The sequence below is a fragment of the Eulemur rufifrons genome, chromosome 23, assembly GCF_041146395.1.
Source record: "Eulemur rufifrons isolate Redbay chromosome 23, OSU_ERuf_1, whole genome shotgun sequence".
NCBI lineage: Eukaryota > Metazoa > Chordata > Mammalia > Primates > Lemuridae > Eulemur > Eulemur rufifrons.
This window is the reverse complement of record NC_091005.1, coordinates 31,213,190-31,234,582: the sequence shown is the minus strand read 5'-3', so window position 1 is coordinate 31,234,582 and position 21,393 is coordinate 31,213,190. Positions and strand designations below refer to the sequence as shown.

Here is a 21,393-nt window from a genome sequence, read left to right as displayed (position 1 = left end):
TGCAAAAATTCTCAATAAAATCCTAGCAAATCAAATTCAGCTGCTCCTGAAAAAAATAATCTATCATGACCAAATGGCTTCAACCCATAGATACAGAGATTGTTCAACATACACAAATCTATAAATGTAATTCACCACGTGAACAGAAATAAAAACAGAGACTATATGATCATCTCAATAGATTCAGAAAAAGCACTCGACAAAATTCAGCACCCTTTTATGGTAAGAATGCTTAACAAAATAGGCATAGATAGGACTTACCTTAGAATGATAAAAGCCATATACGAGAAACCCGTAGGCAACATCATGCTGAATGGGTAAAAATTGAAAGCATTCTCATTTCGAACCGGAACCTGACAAGGTTGCCTTCTATCATCACTTCTATCCAACATAGTGCTGTAAGTTCTATCCAGAGCAATCAGACAAGACAAGGAAATCAAGGACATCCAAAAGGGGGCAGAAGAGGTCAAACTATCGCACTCTGCTGATGATATGATCTTACATCTAGAAAACCCCAAAGATTCTTCCAAGAGACTACTGGAATGAATAAATAAATCTAGCAAAATCTCAGGTTACAAAATCTATGTACACAAATCTGTAGCATTCATAATACACTAACGACAGTGAAACTGAGAACCAAATCAAAGACTTAATATCTTTCACAATAGCAAAAGAGAAAATAAAATACCTAGGAATATATTTAACTAAGGTGATGAAAGACCTCTACAGGAGAACTACAAAACACTGAGCAAGGAAATAATAGAGGATGTAAACAGATGGAAAACCATTCCATGCTCATGGATTAGCAGAATCAACATTGTTAAAATGTCTATACTACCCAAAGTGATCTACAGATTCAATGCAATATCTCCTAATATTAAAATACCAACATCATTTTTCACAGATCTAGAAAAAAGAATTCTATCCTTTGTAAGGAACCAGAGAAGACCCCGTCTAGCCAAAGCAAACTTAAGCAAAAAGTTCAAATTGGGAGGCATCAATTTGCCAGACTTCAAGCTATCCTACAAGGCTATAGTAACCAAAACAGTATGGTACTGGCACAAGAACAGAGACATCGGCCAATGGAACAGGACTGAGAACCCAGATATAAAACCATCTTCATATAGCCATCTGATCTTTGACAAAGCAGACAAAAACATACACTGGGGAAAAGAATCCCTATTTAATAAATGCTGCTGGTAAAATTGTATAAGTACATGTAGAAGACTGAAACAGGATCTGAACCTCTCACAAAAATCAACTCACAATGGATAACAGACTTAAACCTAAGGGCATGAAACTGTAAGAATTCTAGAAGAAAATGTTGGAAAAACTCTTGTAGATATTGGCCTAGGCAAAGAATTTATGAATACCCCAAAAGCAATCACAACAACAACAAAAATAAATGGTTCCTGATCAAATTAAAAAGCTTCTGTACAGCCATGGAAACTATCATTAGAGCAAACAGACAACCTACAGAATGGGAGCAAATATTTTTATGGTATACCTCTGATAAAGAGCTGATAAGTATAATCTACATAGAACTCAGGAAAATCAGCAAGGAAAAAAATCAAACAACCCAATTAAAAAGTGGGCAAAGAACATGAACAGAAACTTTTCAAAGTAAGATGGACTAACAGCCAACAAATATAAGAAAAAATACTCAACATCTCTAATCATCAGGGATATGCAAAATCAAAACTAAAATAAGACATCACTTAACCTAGTGAGGATGGCTTTTATCAAAAAGTCCCCAAACAACAAATGTTGGCATGGATCCAGAGAGAGAGGAATACTCATACACTGCTGGTGGGACTGCAAACTGGTGCAACTTCTATGGAATGGAGTATGGAGATACCTCAAAGAACTAAAAGTATAACTACCATTTGATCCAGCAATCCCACTACTGGGTATCTGCCCAAAGGAAAAAAAAGACATTACATAAAAAAGACATCTGCATTCGAATGTTTTTAGCAGCACACTTCCAAATTGCAAAGATGTGGGAAACCAAGTGCCCATCAATACATGAGTGGCTTAATAAAATGTGGTATATGTATACCATGAAGTACCACTAAGCTAGTAAATAACACTGGTGAACTACCTATTGTATGATCCTGGATAGAACTGGAGTCCCCTCTTCTAAGTGAAGTATCACAAGAATGGAAAAACAAACACCGCATGTACTCACTGTTAAATTCATACTAATCGATCAACACTAATGTTCACATATGGGAAATAACATTTATAGGGTGTCAGGCAGGTGTAAGGTTGGGGGGGGGAGGAGGGGATCGGTAAATTCACACCTAATGCGTGCAGTGTATGCTGTCTGGGGGATGGACACACTTGTACCTCTGACTTGGGCGGTGTAAAGGCAATTTATGTAACCAAAGTATTTGTTCCCTTTAATACTCTGAAATTAAGAAAATAATAATAAAATAAAAAAATGAAATAACATAAATTGGAATGAAGCAGACAAAAAAAAATGGGCAAAACCCCTGAACAGACATTTCTCAAAGGAAGACATATAAATGGCCAATAAATATATTTAAAAAAAAGCTCAACATCACTAATCATCAAGAAAATATAAGGCAAAGTTACAATGAGATATCATCTCACTCCAGTTAGAACCAGCCATTAGGAAAAAGACAAATGATAACAAGTGTTGGTGAGGATGTGAAGAATAAGGAACCCTTACAAAATGTTGGTTGAAAGTAAATTAGTATGGCCATTATGAAAAAAAATATGGAAGTTCCTCAAAAAATTACCAAGAAAATTACCATATGATCCAGCAATCTCACTGCTAGCTGTATAGCCAAAGTAAATGAAATCAGTATTTCAAGACATATCTGCACCCCCCATGTTTATTCAGCACTATTCATAATAGCAAAGATATGGAAACAACCTAAGTGTCCACTGATATACAAATGGATAATGAAAATGTGGTATCTATATACAATGGACCGTCATTCAGCCATGAAAAGGAATTAAATCCTGTTATTTACAGCAACAAAGATGAATGTAAAGGGCATTATGTTAAGTGAAATGAACTAGACAATGAAAGACAAACACTGCATGATCTCACTCACATGTGGAATCTAGAAAAGTTGACCTCATAGATGCAAAGTAGAATAGTGGTTCTCAGAGGCTAGGAAGGGTAGCAAGGACGATAGATGGGGAAGCACTTGGTCAAATGGCACAAAGTTACAGTTAGATGAACTTGGTCAAATGGTACAAAGTTACAGTTAGATGGGTGGAATAAGTTTTTGTGTTCTACTGCACAGTCAGGTGACTACAGTTAACAATAATGTATCGGATATTCCAAAGTAGCTAAAAGAATTTTGATTGTTCTCACTGCAAAGAAATAATAAATGCTTGAGGTGATAGGTTTTCTAATTACCCTGATTTGGTCATGACACAATGTATACATGTATTGAAAACATGACATGACATTATACCCCCTTAATATGTATAATTACTATATATTAATTAAAAGTTTAAAAAAATTTAAAAGAAATTTATATCGGAAAATGCAAGGAGGAGAAGGAAAAGATTCATTATTACAATACATGGTTAAAAAAACAAATAGCGTATACCAGTGGGTAACTGTTGGTGACCATCAATGAGGGTGATCACATATTGGAAGAGCTACTGCTGAAGAAGGAGGGGTGCCCAGTGTTTCCGGACACAGAGTGTGAGACGGAGCCAAGGATCATGTCCCAGCTCTGCCACTTCCTTCCTAGCTCTGTGCCCTTCATCAAGTTTCTTAACTTCTCCAAACCCCTATTACCACATTGTATAACGAGGATAAGTATAATAATATTATTCACCTCAGAGAGGTTTGGAAGGATTTCTTTAGAAATATGTAAAACGCTTCCTATGAAATAGTTTCTGCCAAAAAAATAACATTATGTATTATGAAAAAGCAGCAAACATTTGCAATATATGAAACTCCTAAATCCTTTCAATGTTACCAATTAACAAAAACTCAAAATCTTACTCTTGATTAAATTTATACACACACACATATAAATATAAACTATATATATAGTTATAAGAAGTAATGTGATGAAAAGTAGGGGCAGATTAAGTCCAGAGATTTGTCCATTTGTCTCTATCTGTAACAAGAAATAAAAGGGAACTGTCTTGCTATTGTGGAAGAGAACAGGAAATGGGATTGCTTCGTGAGAGCTGCTAAGGGGATGAATTGCACTGAATAAGAGACAAGCAGTAAAGGGCACTTTCATGAATTCATCCACCACCCATCCATCCAATCCATCAATCAATCACTCAACTCTTTAGTGGGTTAAAGTTAAACACAGAAGCTGTGTACCCACCTACATCCAAGAAGCACAACTGATTTTGCTTATCCATAGATGGGACATTTATATAGAAAGAAAATTGTGTTCAAGATGGAAAAAAAATGAAGTTGAAATGAGCGTCAGAGTTGTTTGAAAACAGGGCAGGATATTTAGAAAAAGGATGGCACTAGGCTCTTCATAAATTAGCAGGCTTCTATGCCACTCTAACTGATGGCAGGGAACTCCCCTCTGGTGTAATGAGGAATAAATATTTTGATCCTTCCAAGATATTATACATCTGTAAGGTCTAACAATAGTCAAGTTGTCTGCAATAATCATTTTTATTGCACTGTTGCAATCAAATAACAAGGAGATATGCATGGTTAAGTTCACAGGACAGTTTTATGGTTTGTTCCACTTATCATAGGCCATCCTATTAATTAGGGTAGGCTTATAGTGACAAATGTTCTAATTAAGTTGTGGGTCATATTAGAAAGTATTAAAAATATCATACATTAAATTACAAAACAGCAATGTAATAATATAAAATATAACATTACTCTGTAGAATTTTTAAGTATTTAAATTTAATATTAAAAGGGCTAAACATATATTCATAATACTTTGCATCATTAAAAACATTAAACACACAGAAGTTTTGAGTTAGGATTATGATTAGAGGTACAGCTTTATGAATAAACATTTTTACCTAGAAAGGTAACAGTTTATTAAATGTAAACCTGTACAAAATGGTTTCAGGGATATAGGGTCCTAGTTTTTCCTCATATTTGTATACCTTAAAAGAAACTAATATAACCTAGTGTGCTTTAAATGCTGAGTATGTATAAAATCAAGCATATGAAGAAGCAATTTTATGATTTTTATATTTTAAATTTTCATTTCCAATCAAAAAGCATTCAAAATATTTATCAGGAATACATCTGGCATCCATGACTCACCAAGATAGATGCCTGACAGAAGTTTTTGCTACACAGTAGAAACTTAGGGACTAATCACTTTTGCTATGGCAACAACTACTGCACTGCATCACCACAGTGACATGGAATGAAACGGAAATAGTAAAGAACTGGATTTATTACTTGTTTGAAAGAGTCCTGCAAATATTAGAATACTGTAAGAACATCTAACCACTTTAGATGTTGTACGGCAATGTGTGCACATAAAAGATTTCTATTTTACCAAAAGTTTATAATAGTATTGTCTGTTTTTGGTGGGACAGGGGCAAGACAGGCTGAGGGAGATATGGGTCCAGCAGGTTAGAGGGAGAACTATTTAAACTGATTACTATGACTTTGATCATATGAAAACAAAATTGGTACTATAAAAATACAAGAGGATACTAAGAAGCTATGCAAATACAGTTTTCTATTTAAATGTTAAATAGTAATAAACACTGGATTATGCACGTTCTGTCCACTGGTCATAATTCATTAATTATAAAAATGGAAATATGAAATACTAAAAATTATAATTTATGAGAATCTAGGATATCTCCTACTAAAATCAGCACCCATCTATTTTAGAGATTCAGAACAATTTTTAGTTCTATCACTTAACTTTAATCAAAATAAGCAAAAGTAATGATGTATCAGTCTTCATCACATGAATGATGCACCGAAGTTTTGAGTTGGGATTATGGTTGAAGGTACTTAAGATGTCCTAAATTTGGACTCAACAACCAATTATAATATATTTAAATTAAGTATTCAATGTTAATACTGAATATTTAATATTCAATTAAATCCATTAGAGTATTTTTCATTTAATTAAATAATTCATTCAAAATTATTCATTAGTATTTATAATGTGACTGGCACTGCTATGGGCTTGAGGATTGTTAACAGTGAACAAAATACACCAATGGAATATATTCTAGTGAGTGTACAGGGTAGAATGTATACTACATCAGACAGTTATAAATGCTACAGAGAAAATTAAAGTGGGAAAGCGGGGTCAGGGATGCTCGGTTTATACTTTTAAATAGAGTGGTCAGGGAAAGCCTCCAGAAGAGGGTGACATTTTAGCAAAACCATAAGGTGGACAGGGAGTAAGCCATGAGGTGTATCTGGAGGAAGAGAATTCCATGCAGAGAGATGAGCAAGGGCAGAGGCCCTCAGGAGGAACAGTTTGAAGAACACCAAGGAGGCCAGTGTGGCTGGAGGACATTTACATTTATTGTGTTAGGAAGAAGGGGAGGACGCTCTTGACATGTATTCTTTCATTTATCCATTATCCATCTTCTAGAAGGCAGTTAAATAAGGGTATGCTTATATCCAACTCTGTCTGTCTAGAGCTTGTATCTCCAATTTGTATTTTGTTTTGGCTTCTAACAGACATCTCAAACTTAACATGCCCCTACAGAACTATTAATTACCAGAATCCTGAAGTTCCTCTTTTCACTCCTTTCCTATCTCATTTAATGGCACTTCCATCAAGACAGTTGTTCAAATCAAAAACCCAGAAGTTATTCTTCTTTTTCTCTTCCCTCCAACATCTAACCCATCAGCATGTCCTGTCAACTTTCTCTGGAATATATCCTAAATAAGACTACTTCTCTCCATTTCCTGGTGATTGCCCTGGTCTAAATCATCATAGCTTTAGCCTGGTTAATTGCATATCCTCTTAACTAATCTCCTTGAAGCTTCCAATTGCATTTAGAATAAAATTCAAACTCCTTACCTTGTTCCACAAAGCCCTACAAGACCTGGCCAAGTGCCTGCCTTCATTTTGTTCCGTCACTCAGATATTCCCTCTGCACGGAGCACTCTCCCCCAAGATCTCCTACGACTTTATTCAAGTTGCAGATAAAATGTGACCTCTACCCAGCTACCTAAAATAGCTTTCTCACCTCCTATTACAGCACTATGTTTAATTTCCTCAAAGCTCTTACCACTTTCTAAAAATTCCTTACTAATTTACTTGTTTTTGCTTTTCTTCCCTGAGTAGAATTTAAACTCCACGAGAGCAGGGTGTTGTATGCGTCATGCTTGGCTACATGCCAAGCATCTTAAACAGAGCCAGTCTAAACAGTAGGCACTTAAAAATTATTTTTTGAATATATTAATCAACACCTTGTATACAGTACAAATCTTTTTACTATAAAACAGGAAGGAGACTAAATGGAAGAAAACGTGACTGCTACACAATTTTAAAGAATAAATAGATTGAACTATTTGAACTGATATGTCTATACCACACAATTCATTCAAAGAAAAAAAAGTATTGTATTTCAAGTTCTTTAAACCCAGAACTTAAATCTAATTTGTCCATATTACACAAATTGAGGTACTATAAATTTGTATTTACTGGATAAATTTTGACTGGAGATGACAGTGATATTATAGTAAATTTAACAGAGAATATCTGAAACCGCAAACATTTTGTTTCTTATTGACGACTCTCAATTGGAGTCAGTGTCCCTTTTTAATGAAAATAATAAGGCTACTTAACAAAAGAGTGCCAATTTTCAACTGTAAGAAACAAATTAACAAAAAAATATATTATTAATTTAAGACTCTGGAAGAAAAGGCAACCTTAAATGACTCATATAAGACCGAGTCCAGAAAGCATAACATCCAAGCTTTCTCCTAGTCAGCCTCTTTTATAGTATAAACATTACCTATTAGAGGGCATTTGACTTTTGAAATTCTTTTATAAAAGAGAATATGAACATTCAATTACCAATTAGCATTCAGACTAAATATAAAGTTTAAATTGCCATACATGGCTCAGCTGATTTACTTTTATTTCCAGATCATGCTCACCTGATTTACTTTTATTTAAAGAGCAAGCACGTAACAATAACCGATTTTAATTTGTCAGAATAATTTGTTATTGAATACACCTAATTGTAAAACAAGGGGAGTACAATTGCTATAAATGTTTCAAACTAAGCATTTCAGCTTTACCATGGTTAATTTGGCATTAACACCTGAATTTTTACTGATCATTATAAAGACTTCCTGAAACAACTTTATTGTGGAGTTTCCCTGCCATTTCCCCTTCGCTTTTTTTTTTTTTTTTTGAGACAGAGTCTTGCCCTATGGTCCCAGCTAGAATGCAGCGGTGTCATTACAGCTCACAGCAACCTCAAACTCCTGGGCTTAAGCGATCCTCCTGCCTCAGTCTCCTGAGTAGCTGGGACCACAGGCGAGCACCAGCATGCCTGGCTGATTTTTCTATTTTTTTGCTCTTGCTCAGGCTGGTCTCGAACTTGTGACCTCAAGCAAACCTCCTGCCTGGGCCACCCAGAGTGCTAGAATTACAGGTGTTAGTCACTATACCTGGCCCCATTCTCCTTCACTTTAATAAAGTCGTTGATTATCTACTGTGCTAGGCACTGGGCATATTCAATTGAATTAGATTTAGTGTCGACCATCAATGACAAGATCTTTATGTTGTTCAGGATTTCCTAACATGTTAATAACTTTCATGGATGACAAACTTTTCCACTTTAATTAGCTCCATTTATTATAGGTTTATCAGGGAGACCTGACTGACATTTCCAAGGTTCACCATCACACACAGTATTCTTTCTCCACTTGAAGAATAAAGTGTGATTTCCTTGTGATGATTTGATACACAAGAGTTGGCATTAGATTTGGCTATATAAATTTATATGAGATTCAAAATGATTCAATCTAAAGAAAATGCTGACATTCTGTACAAGTTTTCTGTTTTCCCTTCAGTTTTGTAGTTTATGTATTTATTTATTTCCACTACATCTGATATCACACACAAAATTAATACATGTTTTCTCTAAGTCTGGTCCTATGTAACGTTTTTTGATAGAAAAAATACTTTATTTCTATTGACTTCTTTGTTCTATGTAATTTTAATAAAGAGATACCACCTTATTTATGGAAACTCTAGAATTTAATCTTTGGAGTCTACGTAGAAAAAGACTCAACTCTAACATATATAAAAGGATGATATAGTAAGTAGTAGGGCAAGACACAAAACACATCTTCTAGAACTGCGCTGTCAATCCCCAGGCTGTGGACTGGTACTGGTCCGTGGCCTGTTAGAAACTGGGCCGCGCAGCAGGAGGTGAGCGGTGAGCGGTAGGCGAGCAAGCAAAGCTTTTTCTGTGTTTACAGCCGCTCCCCACCGCTCGCATCCCCGCCTGAGCTCTGCCTTCTGTCAGATCAGTGGTGGCATTAGATTCTGCATTATGGTGAGTTGTATAACTATTTCATCATATATTACAATGTAAGAAAACAGAAATGAAGTGTACAATAAATGTAATGTGCTTGAATCATCCCCAAACCATTCCTCCACCCCCTGGTGTGTGGAAAAATTGTCTTCCATGAAACTGGTCCCTGGTGCCAAAAAGGCTGGGAACTGCTGTTCTAGTAGGTAAACATTCCTTGATGATTGCTTAACTAGTAGAAGCATTTATGGGTCGCAGATCTTACAAGCATGAGGGTAGGGCCCAGCACCTCATCTGACATTTACCAATAGGAGCCACTACTCATTAGGTGATTTCTATGGCTCGGGGACTGCTCTGAGAATTCTGAAAATGGTAACTGGTTGGGCCACTAGTGCCCTGTTAAACTGTAAATCTAAAGGTCTTTTCTTGGTCACCCTTTTGCATCACATTTTAATATCTGTCAGTAGTTTCTGAGCATCTTTTAAGCACTCCTTTTTCTCTCTCCTTAGCCCTCTGTGAATCTCTTTTTTACACCTTCTTCTTTGGAGGGCTCATTCAGGTCTTGACCTCTTTGTTCTTGGAGGACTCTCAAACCTGTTTTGGTTTTATTCCTCAGCTGAGGTCTGTGAAATGTTCCAGCTTTGTTTTCTTACCAGCATGATTAACATAATGACTCTAAAGTATCTTAGAATTCAATCCAGCTTGTTCTCCTGATTTACCTATTTTTAGGAATAGTATCATCATTATCTAGGTCAGTTAGAGTCAATTTTTTATTTTATTTTTTTATACTCTCTAGTGTCAAACCAATCAGCAAATTTACTGATTTTTTTCTTTGCAAATTTTCTCACACCTCTTCCTCCATTTATTAATGTAGTTCTAGCTCCAGCTCTCACCACCTCAGGCCCTGATCTATCTCCTGAGTGGTTTCCATCCCTAGAAAATATAGTATTCCAAAACTTTAAAAATCTGCCTCTTTTGATATCGAAATCTCAGGTACCTCAGAGATTCTAATAATCCTCCCCTGAATTCCTATTTCATGCTCAAGAAACGTTACCTTATGCATATCCCACCAGACCAGAAGATTTTGTTCAACTTTACTTTCTGAAGTTAATAAAAATGGAATTAAAGAGATGTTTAAAATTGTTCTACTACCTCACATCACTTCTACATAATAAAATCAACATTGGTTCATTTGTTATTCATTTGATAATCCAATGTGTTCACAGACCATTTATGTTTCCACAATTTTACAGAAACTCCAGCCAAACTGGTTTATTTAGTCACTAACCATGCCATTTTCATACCTTCACATTATTTTTAGCCAAACCTTGAAGTTGTTTTCAAGTCCAGTCCGAAATCCCACCTCTTCTAGGATGCTTTCCTGCTCTTTCTCAGCTTAGAATCATGTGTACTGCCACAAGACTTAGCACTTTTTCTATGCATTAAATAATTAACAATGAAATACATTTTGGTTTATCTTATATTGTGGCAGGTATCTGTTGCTTTATTCTTGCATTTATTTTTTACATATTTTTCTTTTGTCTTCCCAACTAGCCTCCAAATTTCTTAAAGGCAAGGACCTTACCTTTAAAATCTCTGCTTTCTTATGTGGTGTTAAGCACAATATTTTAAGCATAATAGAGGTCTAATTTTTGCATTTTATTTGCAGCAGTTAAAGAACCTGTGAAACTACATGATCTTTTCTTTTTTTTTAGAGTGAAAGTGAGATTTGTTCAGAAACCATAAAAGTTAGAAAGTCTGCTCCACAGACAGAGCTCAGGCAAGTTCTCCCTGCAGAAGAGAACCAGCTGCATGATCTTCTCTAAAGGAGTTTTTCATGCCACTCAGAAGACAGGACTGATTATATTGATACATGAACTTAGAAGTTCTATGACAAAAATTCTAACACTTTAAAAAAATGTAATGGGCATACATAGTTTGGTTTCTTTCTCACCATTGTTGACTATTAACTTTCTCTACTTTATTTTTTGATCATTAAATTAACATATTAAATTAATTTAACCAAATAAAAATTTAGAAAATGGGGAATAAGATAACTCATCATCTGACTTTAACACAGCTATTATCCTTTTGATATGTTTCTTTCTGGTCTTTTTTTGTTAGACAACTTATGTGAGATGGAAGCCCCTTAAACACTCCTCTTCGGTACAGGCTTCTTCTTGTCACCTATATCACGTATTCAAGCCTGTGCTTTCTTTACCAGCTAGTTGAATGGTAAATCTCTGAAATCATGCTGACTTCCTGGCTCTCAGTCACGTCCCTGGCCTTGGTGAAAAGGAACTGGGTGGAATAGAAGATGGAGGGAAGGGCACAATTCACTGATGTATTCAAATGTACATTTTTCACAGGAAAATGCATATTTTGGATATACTAATATGCACATCTTTGGACTCATTCACAGTCTTATTTTTTTGACAATATCCAACTAAAAATAGATGAACACTTAAAAAGGCATTGTGAAATATTTATTAAAAGTTTACTTGTACATTAAAAAAAGTTTGATAAACTACCCAAAGTTATTAAAAATGGGAAAAATAGTTATGTTTCTTAAATTGACTATATCCTTCTTATATTCTGCATATCTTAAAAACACTAACATTACATGTCTATGTTCAGCAAAATCTTAAAAAATTTTAATGTAAAGCCATTAATAATTTTGTTAAAAACAAGGTATTTTATGACATAAACACAATCATAAAATAAATAACTTTAATTTGGAGGTTCTTAATCAAGTGTTAATGGGGTGAGGGAGGTCTGTGAACCCCCTGAGAATTATATATTAGATATACATTCTTTTTTCCTAAAGAGAGACTCACAAAGGAATCCATTATTAATCTAGCTGACCAAGTCAAATTTCAGAAACTAATTTCATGTATTCTATCACTTGACTATTTATATCAAAAACTGTAAACCAAGCACAAGAAATTTACTCAAAACTAAAGTAATATTCAGTGTAGTAAAGCTAAAATACAATACAACATAGAGATTAATGTTAAAATTTCTATTGTATAATACTACCAAAACTTCTGTTTTAGCTGCCTTGGGATACATCTCTGTGACACTGAACAGTGAGTTGATTTAGTCAACTGAGTAAACTGCAGCAGCAGCAAAAACAACAAAAAACAGGTAAGTAGAATAAAAAGATTCAAACTATAATTTTTCTTTTTTTTTTTTAACGTACGGGTCTCGCTATGTTGCCCAGGCTGGACTTGAACTTCTGGGATCAAGTGGTCCTTGTGCCTCAGCCTCCTGAGTAGCTGGGACCACAGGCATGCGCCACTGCACCTGGTTCAAACTCTAATTTCTTGTGCTGTTGCGGTAAGCCCGACACTGTGCTTTACTCTCTGTGCTATTCACAGCCGTCTTGTGAGGTGGATATTACTGTCATTTCCATTTTATACATGAGGAAACTGAAGTCTCTGGACATGGTGACAGCTTATCTACATTTTGAGGAAAGACTGAACTGTTTGCTGGCAGAATGAAGGAACAGCAGGATGAGAGTGAACTTTGGACATCTTTTAGGCAGTGGTCACCTAGACTACTTTCTCATCTAATATAAAAATCCTTTCAACAGTAACCCTGACAAATGATGAAAAGAGCCATATATGCTTTGGAAGTTCTTAACCAATGTGAACTTAACTGTGTAGAATCCTATGGAAAACAGAAATTCACAAGTCTTCTTTGGGGAATTCATAATAAATGTTACTCCTCTTTGGAATTAAAACATAAATAAAATTTTTTTTTTAATATTGTTTCAAGAGGTCAGACTAACTCTTTCAATTCTATTTGTTCCATTTGTTGGACAGACATGAAGAATTCACAGTAACTAGTACTTGGTATTCTTTAGAAAAGCCTCAGTAGACGTCCTTGGTTTTGCATGTTACTCCTGCAAACAGGATTAAGTTCAAACTATTTTTAAACACACATGCCATAAGTTCCTCCTTATGTTATTAAGGAATTGACCACATGCCATGTATAATACCAAAATAGGCATCCTTTGAAGCTATAATAGTTCTGAAGACACCAAAGTTATTTTCTGCTATAAGGAATTAGCATGACTAAGTCAGAAAGGGGAAGAATTTGAAAGCAAAAGCAATCTTACCAAAGTCTGCAAACGCTGACTGTCCAACCACCAACATATTTTGAGGTTTTTCCAATACACTACTGACAGAGAAGTTTCCATCCTGTTAAATGCAGAAGACTCTGAATTAGACCATTATAATCCACTTCTTTGTCAAATGTGAATAAAACAAAGCATTTTAACTGAACCAGGGAAATAAATAATTTAAGGCTTTTGTTGTATTGCAGAAAAATTATTCCAATCTCCTGTTTCACTTTTATTATGAAACAAAAGGAACTGCTGTGAGTTGAAGAAGATGTGAATTTGGAGTGCCTTTCTTGCTGTCAATTCTGGTATAATATCTTTTACCAAATCATCATCATAATTTCAGACAGTAATAATTTCAAGTACTGTGGACAAAAACTAGTTCCCACCTTCCAAGAGCAACAAGTCCAGTTGGGAGATAGGATATAAATCAAAAAGATAGAATTTTTTATCATAACACATAAGTGGTACAGGTAAGTAGCAAAGGTGCTATGTTTTACAGATTTCAAGGGAAGAAGATTATAAGGCTGGCGGCAGGCACCCCCCCCTTGCCTAATGAAAAAAAAAAAAAAGAAGCCCCTCCTATTCCTCAATACCTGCCCTAAAACTGCAACAAAGAAATTCCTCACTCTTCACGCCAAAATCTTCCCCCTGAAGAAACCCCTGTTCCCCAGCCCTAAAAACATATACAAGCCCACTCAGACTTCTGGGCGGGGCGACTTCTCTGGTTCTACTCGTTAGACCCCTGAAGCCTGCCCGGGTCCCTCTCTTGGGACTTGTTACCCTCACCCTGGAGCACTCCAATATGGCCTCTTTACTTATCTCTTTCAACTCTGCTCGTCTTTCTTTGGTGCCGGCCAATCCAAAAGACCTTACAAAGATTCTGTTCTGAACAACTAAGAAAAGAACTAAAATGAGACAAGAATTCCACTGATCCTTAAAGGACCGATTTATCATCAAGTCAAGTTCATGTACTAATGAGAAGGGAAGCAAAGGATTACAACAGCTGCCATGTACGAGGCAGAGGCAGCTACACTAAACAGGCAAGAACTCATTAGAGATCCTGTGTTTCAGTTACTCTTTCCAAAATAAAACAGTGCACACCTGACTTCCAAAAATAATATGCATTTCTTTCAATGATTGCCTTTCCTTTCTATGATTTTAGATTGCTACACAAGAAAAGGAAATCAAAACAATGAATTTAGAATTTTGAGCTCTCAATTTTATACACAGTTCTTTTCTTATCACTGACATCTATTCACTGTTTGATCTACTGACTCTGATTTCTATATACTCTCGTAACCAGTTCTATGAACAAATTTCAATGACCCCTATGTTTTTATAATCCTCTCCCTTAACTAATGTGAACTAAAATAAAATCTTAAGGCTCACCCCCCACCGGCTGACTGAATGGACCCCCTCTTGGCCAAAGGAATATCCTAGAACTAAATTACCTGCCAGAGCAGGGAGATCAGACATGCCTTATCATGCCCCCCTCCCTTCTTGGGGACACCCTTTGTAACCCATTAACAGGCCTAAGAGTATGTAAGACAAACCTACAGGTCCTCAATTTACACCACAAATACATGTCCCTTGGCTTATCTCTGATAAACAGCTCCTTCTGTTAGAATATTCCAAGCCTTTATTTTTTTTTTTTTTTTTTGTTGAGACAGAGTCTCACTTTGTTGCCCAGGCTAGAGTGAGTGCCGTGGCATCAGCTTAGCTCACAGCAACCTCAGACTCCTCGGCTTAAGCGATCCTACTGCCTCAGCCTCCCGAGTAGCTGGGACTACAGGCATGCGCCACCATGCCCGGCTAATTTTTTCTATATAGATTTTTAGTTGTCCATATAATGTCTTTCTATTTTTAGTAGAGACGGGGTCTCGCTCAGGCTGGTCTCGAACTCCTGACCTTGAGCGATCCACCCGCCTCGGCCTCCCAGAGTGCTAGGATTACAGGCGTGAGCCACCGCGCCCGGCCATTCCAAGCCTTTAGACAAAGCTTCATGTCTTTAACCAATTACAAGTCAAAGAATCTTTAAACCCACCTATAACCTGTAAGTCCCTGCTTTGAGATGGCCCACATTTTTGGGCCAAACCAATGTAAGCCTCCCACGTATTGATTTATGACTTTACCTGTAACCCCTGTCTCCCTGAAATGTATAAAACCAAACTGTAACCCAGCCACAGCGAGTCCACTTGCTCGAGGCTTCTTGGGTGTGGCTCTGGGTCAGGATCCTCAAATTTGTCTCAGAATAAATCTCTTTAAAATTATTTTACAGAGTTTGGCTTTTTTTCATTAATACTAACTACTTGACCTTTTGAGTTGTTTCCCAGAAATGGTGGATTTCTACAAGACAAAGGAGCTGAGATTCTGAAGGTTGCTAAGCACACTTCCTGCCAGGATGACTCACCATCCCCCACAACCTGCCCCAATGCATGCAGCCCCTGTTAGTTACAGGACTGCCCCAAGGCTTGGGGCCCCTCCTTTAAAAGCCCCTGATCTCCATTTGTCAGGGAGAGGGATTTGAGGCAGCTTCTCCCAGTTCTCCTGACAAGATGTCCTAAAAATTCCTTTCTTCTTGGCAATCCTCATTTTCTCAATAATTGGATCTTTATGCCTTGAGCAACTGGATGTGGGCCAAAATCCCCTTGTGGTTTCCACAACACTCTATACAGGGTATCTATACACTTTAAAACGAGTTTTTGCATCTTTGTTCCTTTAAGGATACTGGAGATCTGCGTGGAAAAATAAGAACTGTTTTTTATCTCTGCTCTCACACCACAACGATCAATATAGAAAGACGACTTCTGTGACCAAATGTTGGGGATTTCTGAAAGGAAGGTGGGTCTTGTGAGCAAAATAAATCAGCTCTGCTCCTTCTCCTCCTAGCTAACAGGCAACCTGCTGGGACTCTGTTTTCACAAACACCTGAAAAAAGCCCAAAAAGGAAATGTAATTTTTTTTTACAGTTGCTAGACCTATTGACTAACTCTGCCTTTTGGCATCTGTTTCTACAGCCTGGACACCACCCCCAGGGTTTCTCCCCACCAGCAACACGCAGTCACTTCTGCGGCAGACACCGGCCGGGTGTCCTCCAATTCAATTCCAGCACTACCTACCTGAGGATAGTGTCAGATCCCACAAGTTGAGGGCTCAGTCCCCGAAAATGCCCTTTCAGAAACCAGTCACAAGTTTGGGCTTCTAGAACTTCTGACTGACCAGCTTCAAGTTGGGGTTCCCATGCCTCCCTCTTTGGGTTTATTAATAATTAATTTGCTGGAGCAGCTCACAGAACTCAGGGAAACACTTATATATACAGTTTATTATAAAGGCTATTGCAAAAGACACAGCTGAAGAGATGCACAGGGAGAGGTATGGGGGAAAGGGCATGAAGCTTCCATGCCTTCTGGCTCACCACCCTCCAGGAACCTCCACATGTTCAACTACCAGGAAGCCTCCAGAACCGCGATCTTTTGGGGATTTATGGAGGCTTCCTTATGTAGATATGAATGATTAAACCACTGGCCATTGGTGATTAACTTAACCTTCAGCCCTTCTCCCTCCCAGGAGGTTGGGGGCTGGGGCTGAAAGTCCCAACCCTTTAATCATGCTTTGGTCTTTCTGGTGACCACCCTCCATCCTGAATCTATCTAGGGGCTCCCAGCTATCAGCCAACTCTTTAGTGTAAGGCTGGTGGCAGGCACCCCTCCCTTCCTTAATGAAAAAAAGAAGAAGCCCCTCCCATTCCTCAATACTGGCCCTAAAACTGCAACAAAGAAATTCTTCACTCTTCGCGCAGGAAGAACCCCCCGTCCCCCAGCCCAAAAAACATATATAAACCCACTCAGACTTCTGGGTGGGGTGACTTTTCGGGTCTCTCTCTTTCTCTCTCCCGGGACCAGAAAATCTTGCCTGGATCCCTCTCTTGGGACTCGTCACCCTCACCTGGGAGCGCTACAATAAAGCCTCTTTACTTGTCCCTTTCAACTCTGCTTGTCTTTCTTTCTCTGGCACCAGCCAATCCAAAAAATCTTACATTTAGCATATAAAAAGACATTACTTTAAAGATTCCAAGGATTTTAGGAGTTATATGCCAGGAAATGGGGACAAAGATCAAATATGTATTTCGTAATATCACAATCTGCAAGTCAGTTTCTTAAGAAATCACTGCTGACAAGGAAACTATCATTAGAGCAAATAGACAACCTACAGAATGGGAGAAAATATTTGCATTGTACATATCCAGTAAAGGGCTGATAACAAGAAGCTGTATAAAGATGGCGGAATGGTGGTGGCGGCCTGGATCTGCGCTCCCGGGAGGGAGGGCATCGGTCCGGACCTGCCGCGGCGCTGGAGGACCGCTCCCATGCAGGAACGGTGGTGTGGGTCCGCGGAGAGTCGGCGTGGGGCGGGCAGGGCGAGTGGGGTCTGAGGTGAACGAATATTAGGAACGCGGGACAGACACTAGCCAGTGGAGCGCGGGTCGGATACACCCGCCCCCAGCCGGGATGGGTGCAGCCTCTCGGGAAAGAAGCTTGCCCTCCGCTCCCAATTGAATGGAGCCCTGGCCCAGGCCAGCGCAGAATCGCTGAGGGATACGTGGCGCATTGCAGACAGGAGGCTTTTTTGCGAAATTACCTTGGAACCTGGGGGATCTCAGCTAGGACGGCGCTTGGCGAGGAGGGACGGATCTGCCCCAGGGCGGAAAAACACAAAAGACTCCCGGACAGCAAATAGCGTCGTACCCCGTGCTGCCTTTTTTGGCAGTTCTCCAGCCAGTCACCCCTGGTGCGTGTCCTTGCTGGCCAGCCGCCGGGCAGTGGCGGTCTCTGCCTGCCGGGGAGCCGGTCCCCTCCAGCCCCGGAGCTCGGCGGGCGCCATCTTGAAAGCGAGGGCGAAACGGCTCGGGGGCCAGGGGGTGCCCAGAAGCTCTTTCTGCCCGCGCTGCCTTTTTCGACGGTTCTCCAGCCGGTGACCCCCGGTGTGCGTCCTTGCTCGCCAGCCCCCGGGCAGTGGCGGTCTCTGCCTGCCGGGGAGCCGGTCTCCTCCAGCCCCGAGGCTCTGCAGGCGCCATCTTGAGGGCGGGGGTGAGGCCGCTCGGGAGCCATGGAGTGCTGAACGGCTCTCTCTGCCCGGCGCCCTCCGCTGGTCTCTGAACCAACGCCAGGAGTGCGGGATATGCCGGGGCCGCGCTCGGGGTGAAGGGGCAGAGCTGCGCTAAGGCATAAAAAAAAAAAAAAAACAAGAAGAATAGGCTCGCCGAACTGTATATTTTATTCTTGGTAAATTTCTTCTGGGTTTTGTTTGTTTGTGTTTGTGTTTGTTTTTTTTTTTTTTTCTTTTCTTTTTCTTTTTTCTTTTTTTTTTTTTTCCGGCGGCTCACGAGCCGGACAGCCTCAGCGGGCACCTTTGCCCTCTGGGCCTCTGGCTGCCGCGCCTTTTTGAGCGCGGAGGTTGGATCCCCACCACCCTCGGAGCTGTGCGGGCGCGCAGATGCCATCTTGAAATCCACTGCGAAACCGCCCGGGACCCAGCCGGGCGAGCGTGAAGGGGCGGAGCTGTGCTAAGGCGTAAAAACAAAAACATCTAATGGCCGCTCCGGACCCAGCCAAGCGGAAGTGAAGGGGCAGAGCTGTGCTAAGGCGTAAAACAAACAAACAAACAAAAAAACATTGAGTCGCTGAATTATATACTTCAGATTGGTGTATCTTTCTGCCTTGCGGTGTGGTGAGGTGCTATGTAGTTTGTTTTTGTTCATTTTTGTTGGCGTTTTTGGTGTTTTTTGGTTTGGCTTTTTGCGTTTCTTTTCTTTTTTTTTCTTTCTTTTTCTTCTTTTTTTTTTTTTCTTTTCTCTTTCGTTTTCTCCTCTTTCTTTTCTTTCTTTCCTTTTCTTTTTTCTTTTTTTTTTTTTCTCATTCTCCTCTCTTTTCGCCTTCTAACTGGGGACCCACGGTGAGCTTCGGAACGGGCCAGGTCCCTGGCTCTAGTACATACCGGATCCTGAGCAGTCACCCCCAGGGCCGGCGATCTGTGGGCACGCAATCGCCATTCTAGGGCCCACAGCCAAGTCACTGCGGAGCAATAGGGTACCAAGAGGCTCCCTGGACGGCCCTCTCCCCTGGTCCACGGACCTTATATAGGGTCCCTGCCCAAGTGTAAACACTGAATACTTCTCCAGAAGCGAGAGTGTGGAACCTGATCCCTGGGGACATTGGGCCAAGACAGACTTTTGCCCGTGGGAGCTACAGCAACTGGGGCGCTGAGCAAGCGAGGTCACTGTCCTCTCCCCATAGCTAGTATCTTGCCTGCAGATAGAGACAGAAACCTCCCCTATAGAGGAAGAACCAAAGGGAAACAAACAAACAAACAAACAAAGAGAATTTCGGTCTACTATTAGTGTGGACCCTGCCTGCCTTCTGAAAGACCACAACACAGTGTCCTAACTCGCCAAAGCGGTCTTGGATCACTCCAATCCTCTAGGATTGGACCCATCGGAAGCAGTCCCCCAACGGAAACAGAAAAATCTCTAAACAATACACAACAGTCTCCCCCTCTTGCCAAAAGAAGCAACATACCTAGACTGTTTCACAGCCTAAGAATAGAGCACAAAGAGTTCTGTTAACCAGACTAAATCTATAAGTAAAGATCCAACGATAAATCTAGATGGGAAGGGCCCAGCGAAAAAACACGGAGAGCAAAAGGAATCAAATGGAAAGCTCATCCCCAAAGAGAAATACCAGCTCCCAACCATTTGACACAAACCAGACTCAAAACACCAACATGTCACAGGAAGAATTCAAATTATGGATTATAAACAAGCTGAATAATATACAAGAATCAATGGATAAACAACATAAGGAAAACACAAAAAAAATGCAGGATTTGGAGGAAAAATTCACTAAAGAAATTGAAATATTGAAGAAAAACCAAACTGAACTCCTAGAAGTGAAGAATTCACTCAGAGAGCTACAAAACACTGTGGAAAGTCTCAAGAGCAGGGTAGATCAAACAGAGGAGAGAATCTCAGAAATTGAAGATAACTCCTTCCAACTAAATAAGTCAGTCACAGAGATAGATCGAAAAAGTAAGAGAAATGATCTGAGTCTTCAAGAAATGTGGGATTATGTGAAGAAACCTAACTTGAGAGTTATTGGCATTCCTGAGGGTGAAGAAGATAATAAGCAAGGGTTGGACAAGCTATTTGAAGACATAATCGAGGAAAATTTTCCAGGCCTTGCCAATACTCTAGACATACAGATCCAAGAAGCTAAAAGGACCCCTGGGAGATTCATAGCAAATAGGAAAACACCACGCCACGTAGTCATCAGGCTGACCAAAATATCCACTAAAGAGTCACTTCTCCGAGCTGTAAGGAGAAAGAAACAAGTAACTTACAAAGGAAAACCCATCAGAATTACGCCAGATTTCTCAGCTGAAACCTTACAAGCAAGAAGAGGTTGGGGCCCCATTTTCACGCTTCTGAAACAGAATAATGCCCAGCCTAGAATCTTGTACCCAGCTAAGTTTTCTATACGAAGGAGAAATCAAGACATTCTCAGATAAACAAAGGTTGAGGGAATTCAAGACAAGACCAGCCCTCCAAGAAGTACTCAAAAGAGAATTACACACGGATCAGCACAAGAAAGATCCACGAATGTAAAACTACTCAAGAGCTAAAGATCAAATTCCAGATACCACAATGGCCCAGGAGAGAAAACATCACAATGAAGATCTACCCAACAAGCTGAACAAAAAACTGTCTCACTTATCAGTTTTCTCAATAAATGTGAATGG

At 39.2% G+C, this 21,393-nt stretch overlaps 1 protein-coding gene across 2 annotated transcripts in view; it reads right to left on the bottom strand.

The window, feature by feature from the left end:
• The window catches only part of ITFG1 (integrin alpha FG-GAP repeat containing 1), a 292,249-nt gene that overhangs the window by 180,616 nt on the left and 90,240 nt on the right, over positions 1-21,393 (bottom strand). For both annotated transcript variants that reach the window (XM_069456742.1, XM_069456741.1), the window contains exon 8: positions 13,594-13,675. In XM_069456742.1, the coding sequence (XP_069312843.1) occupies positions 13,594-13,675 (82 nt within the window). The remainder of the gene's footprint in view (positions 1-13,593; positions 13,676-21,393) is intronic.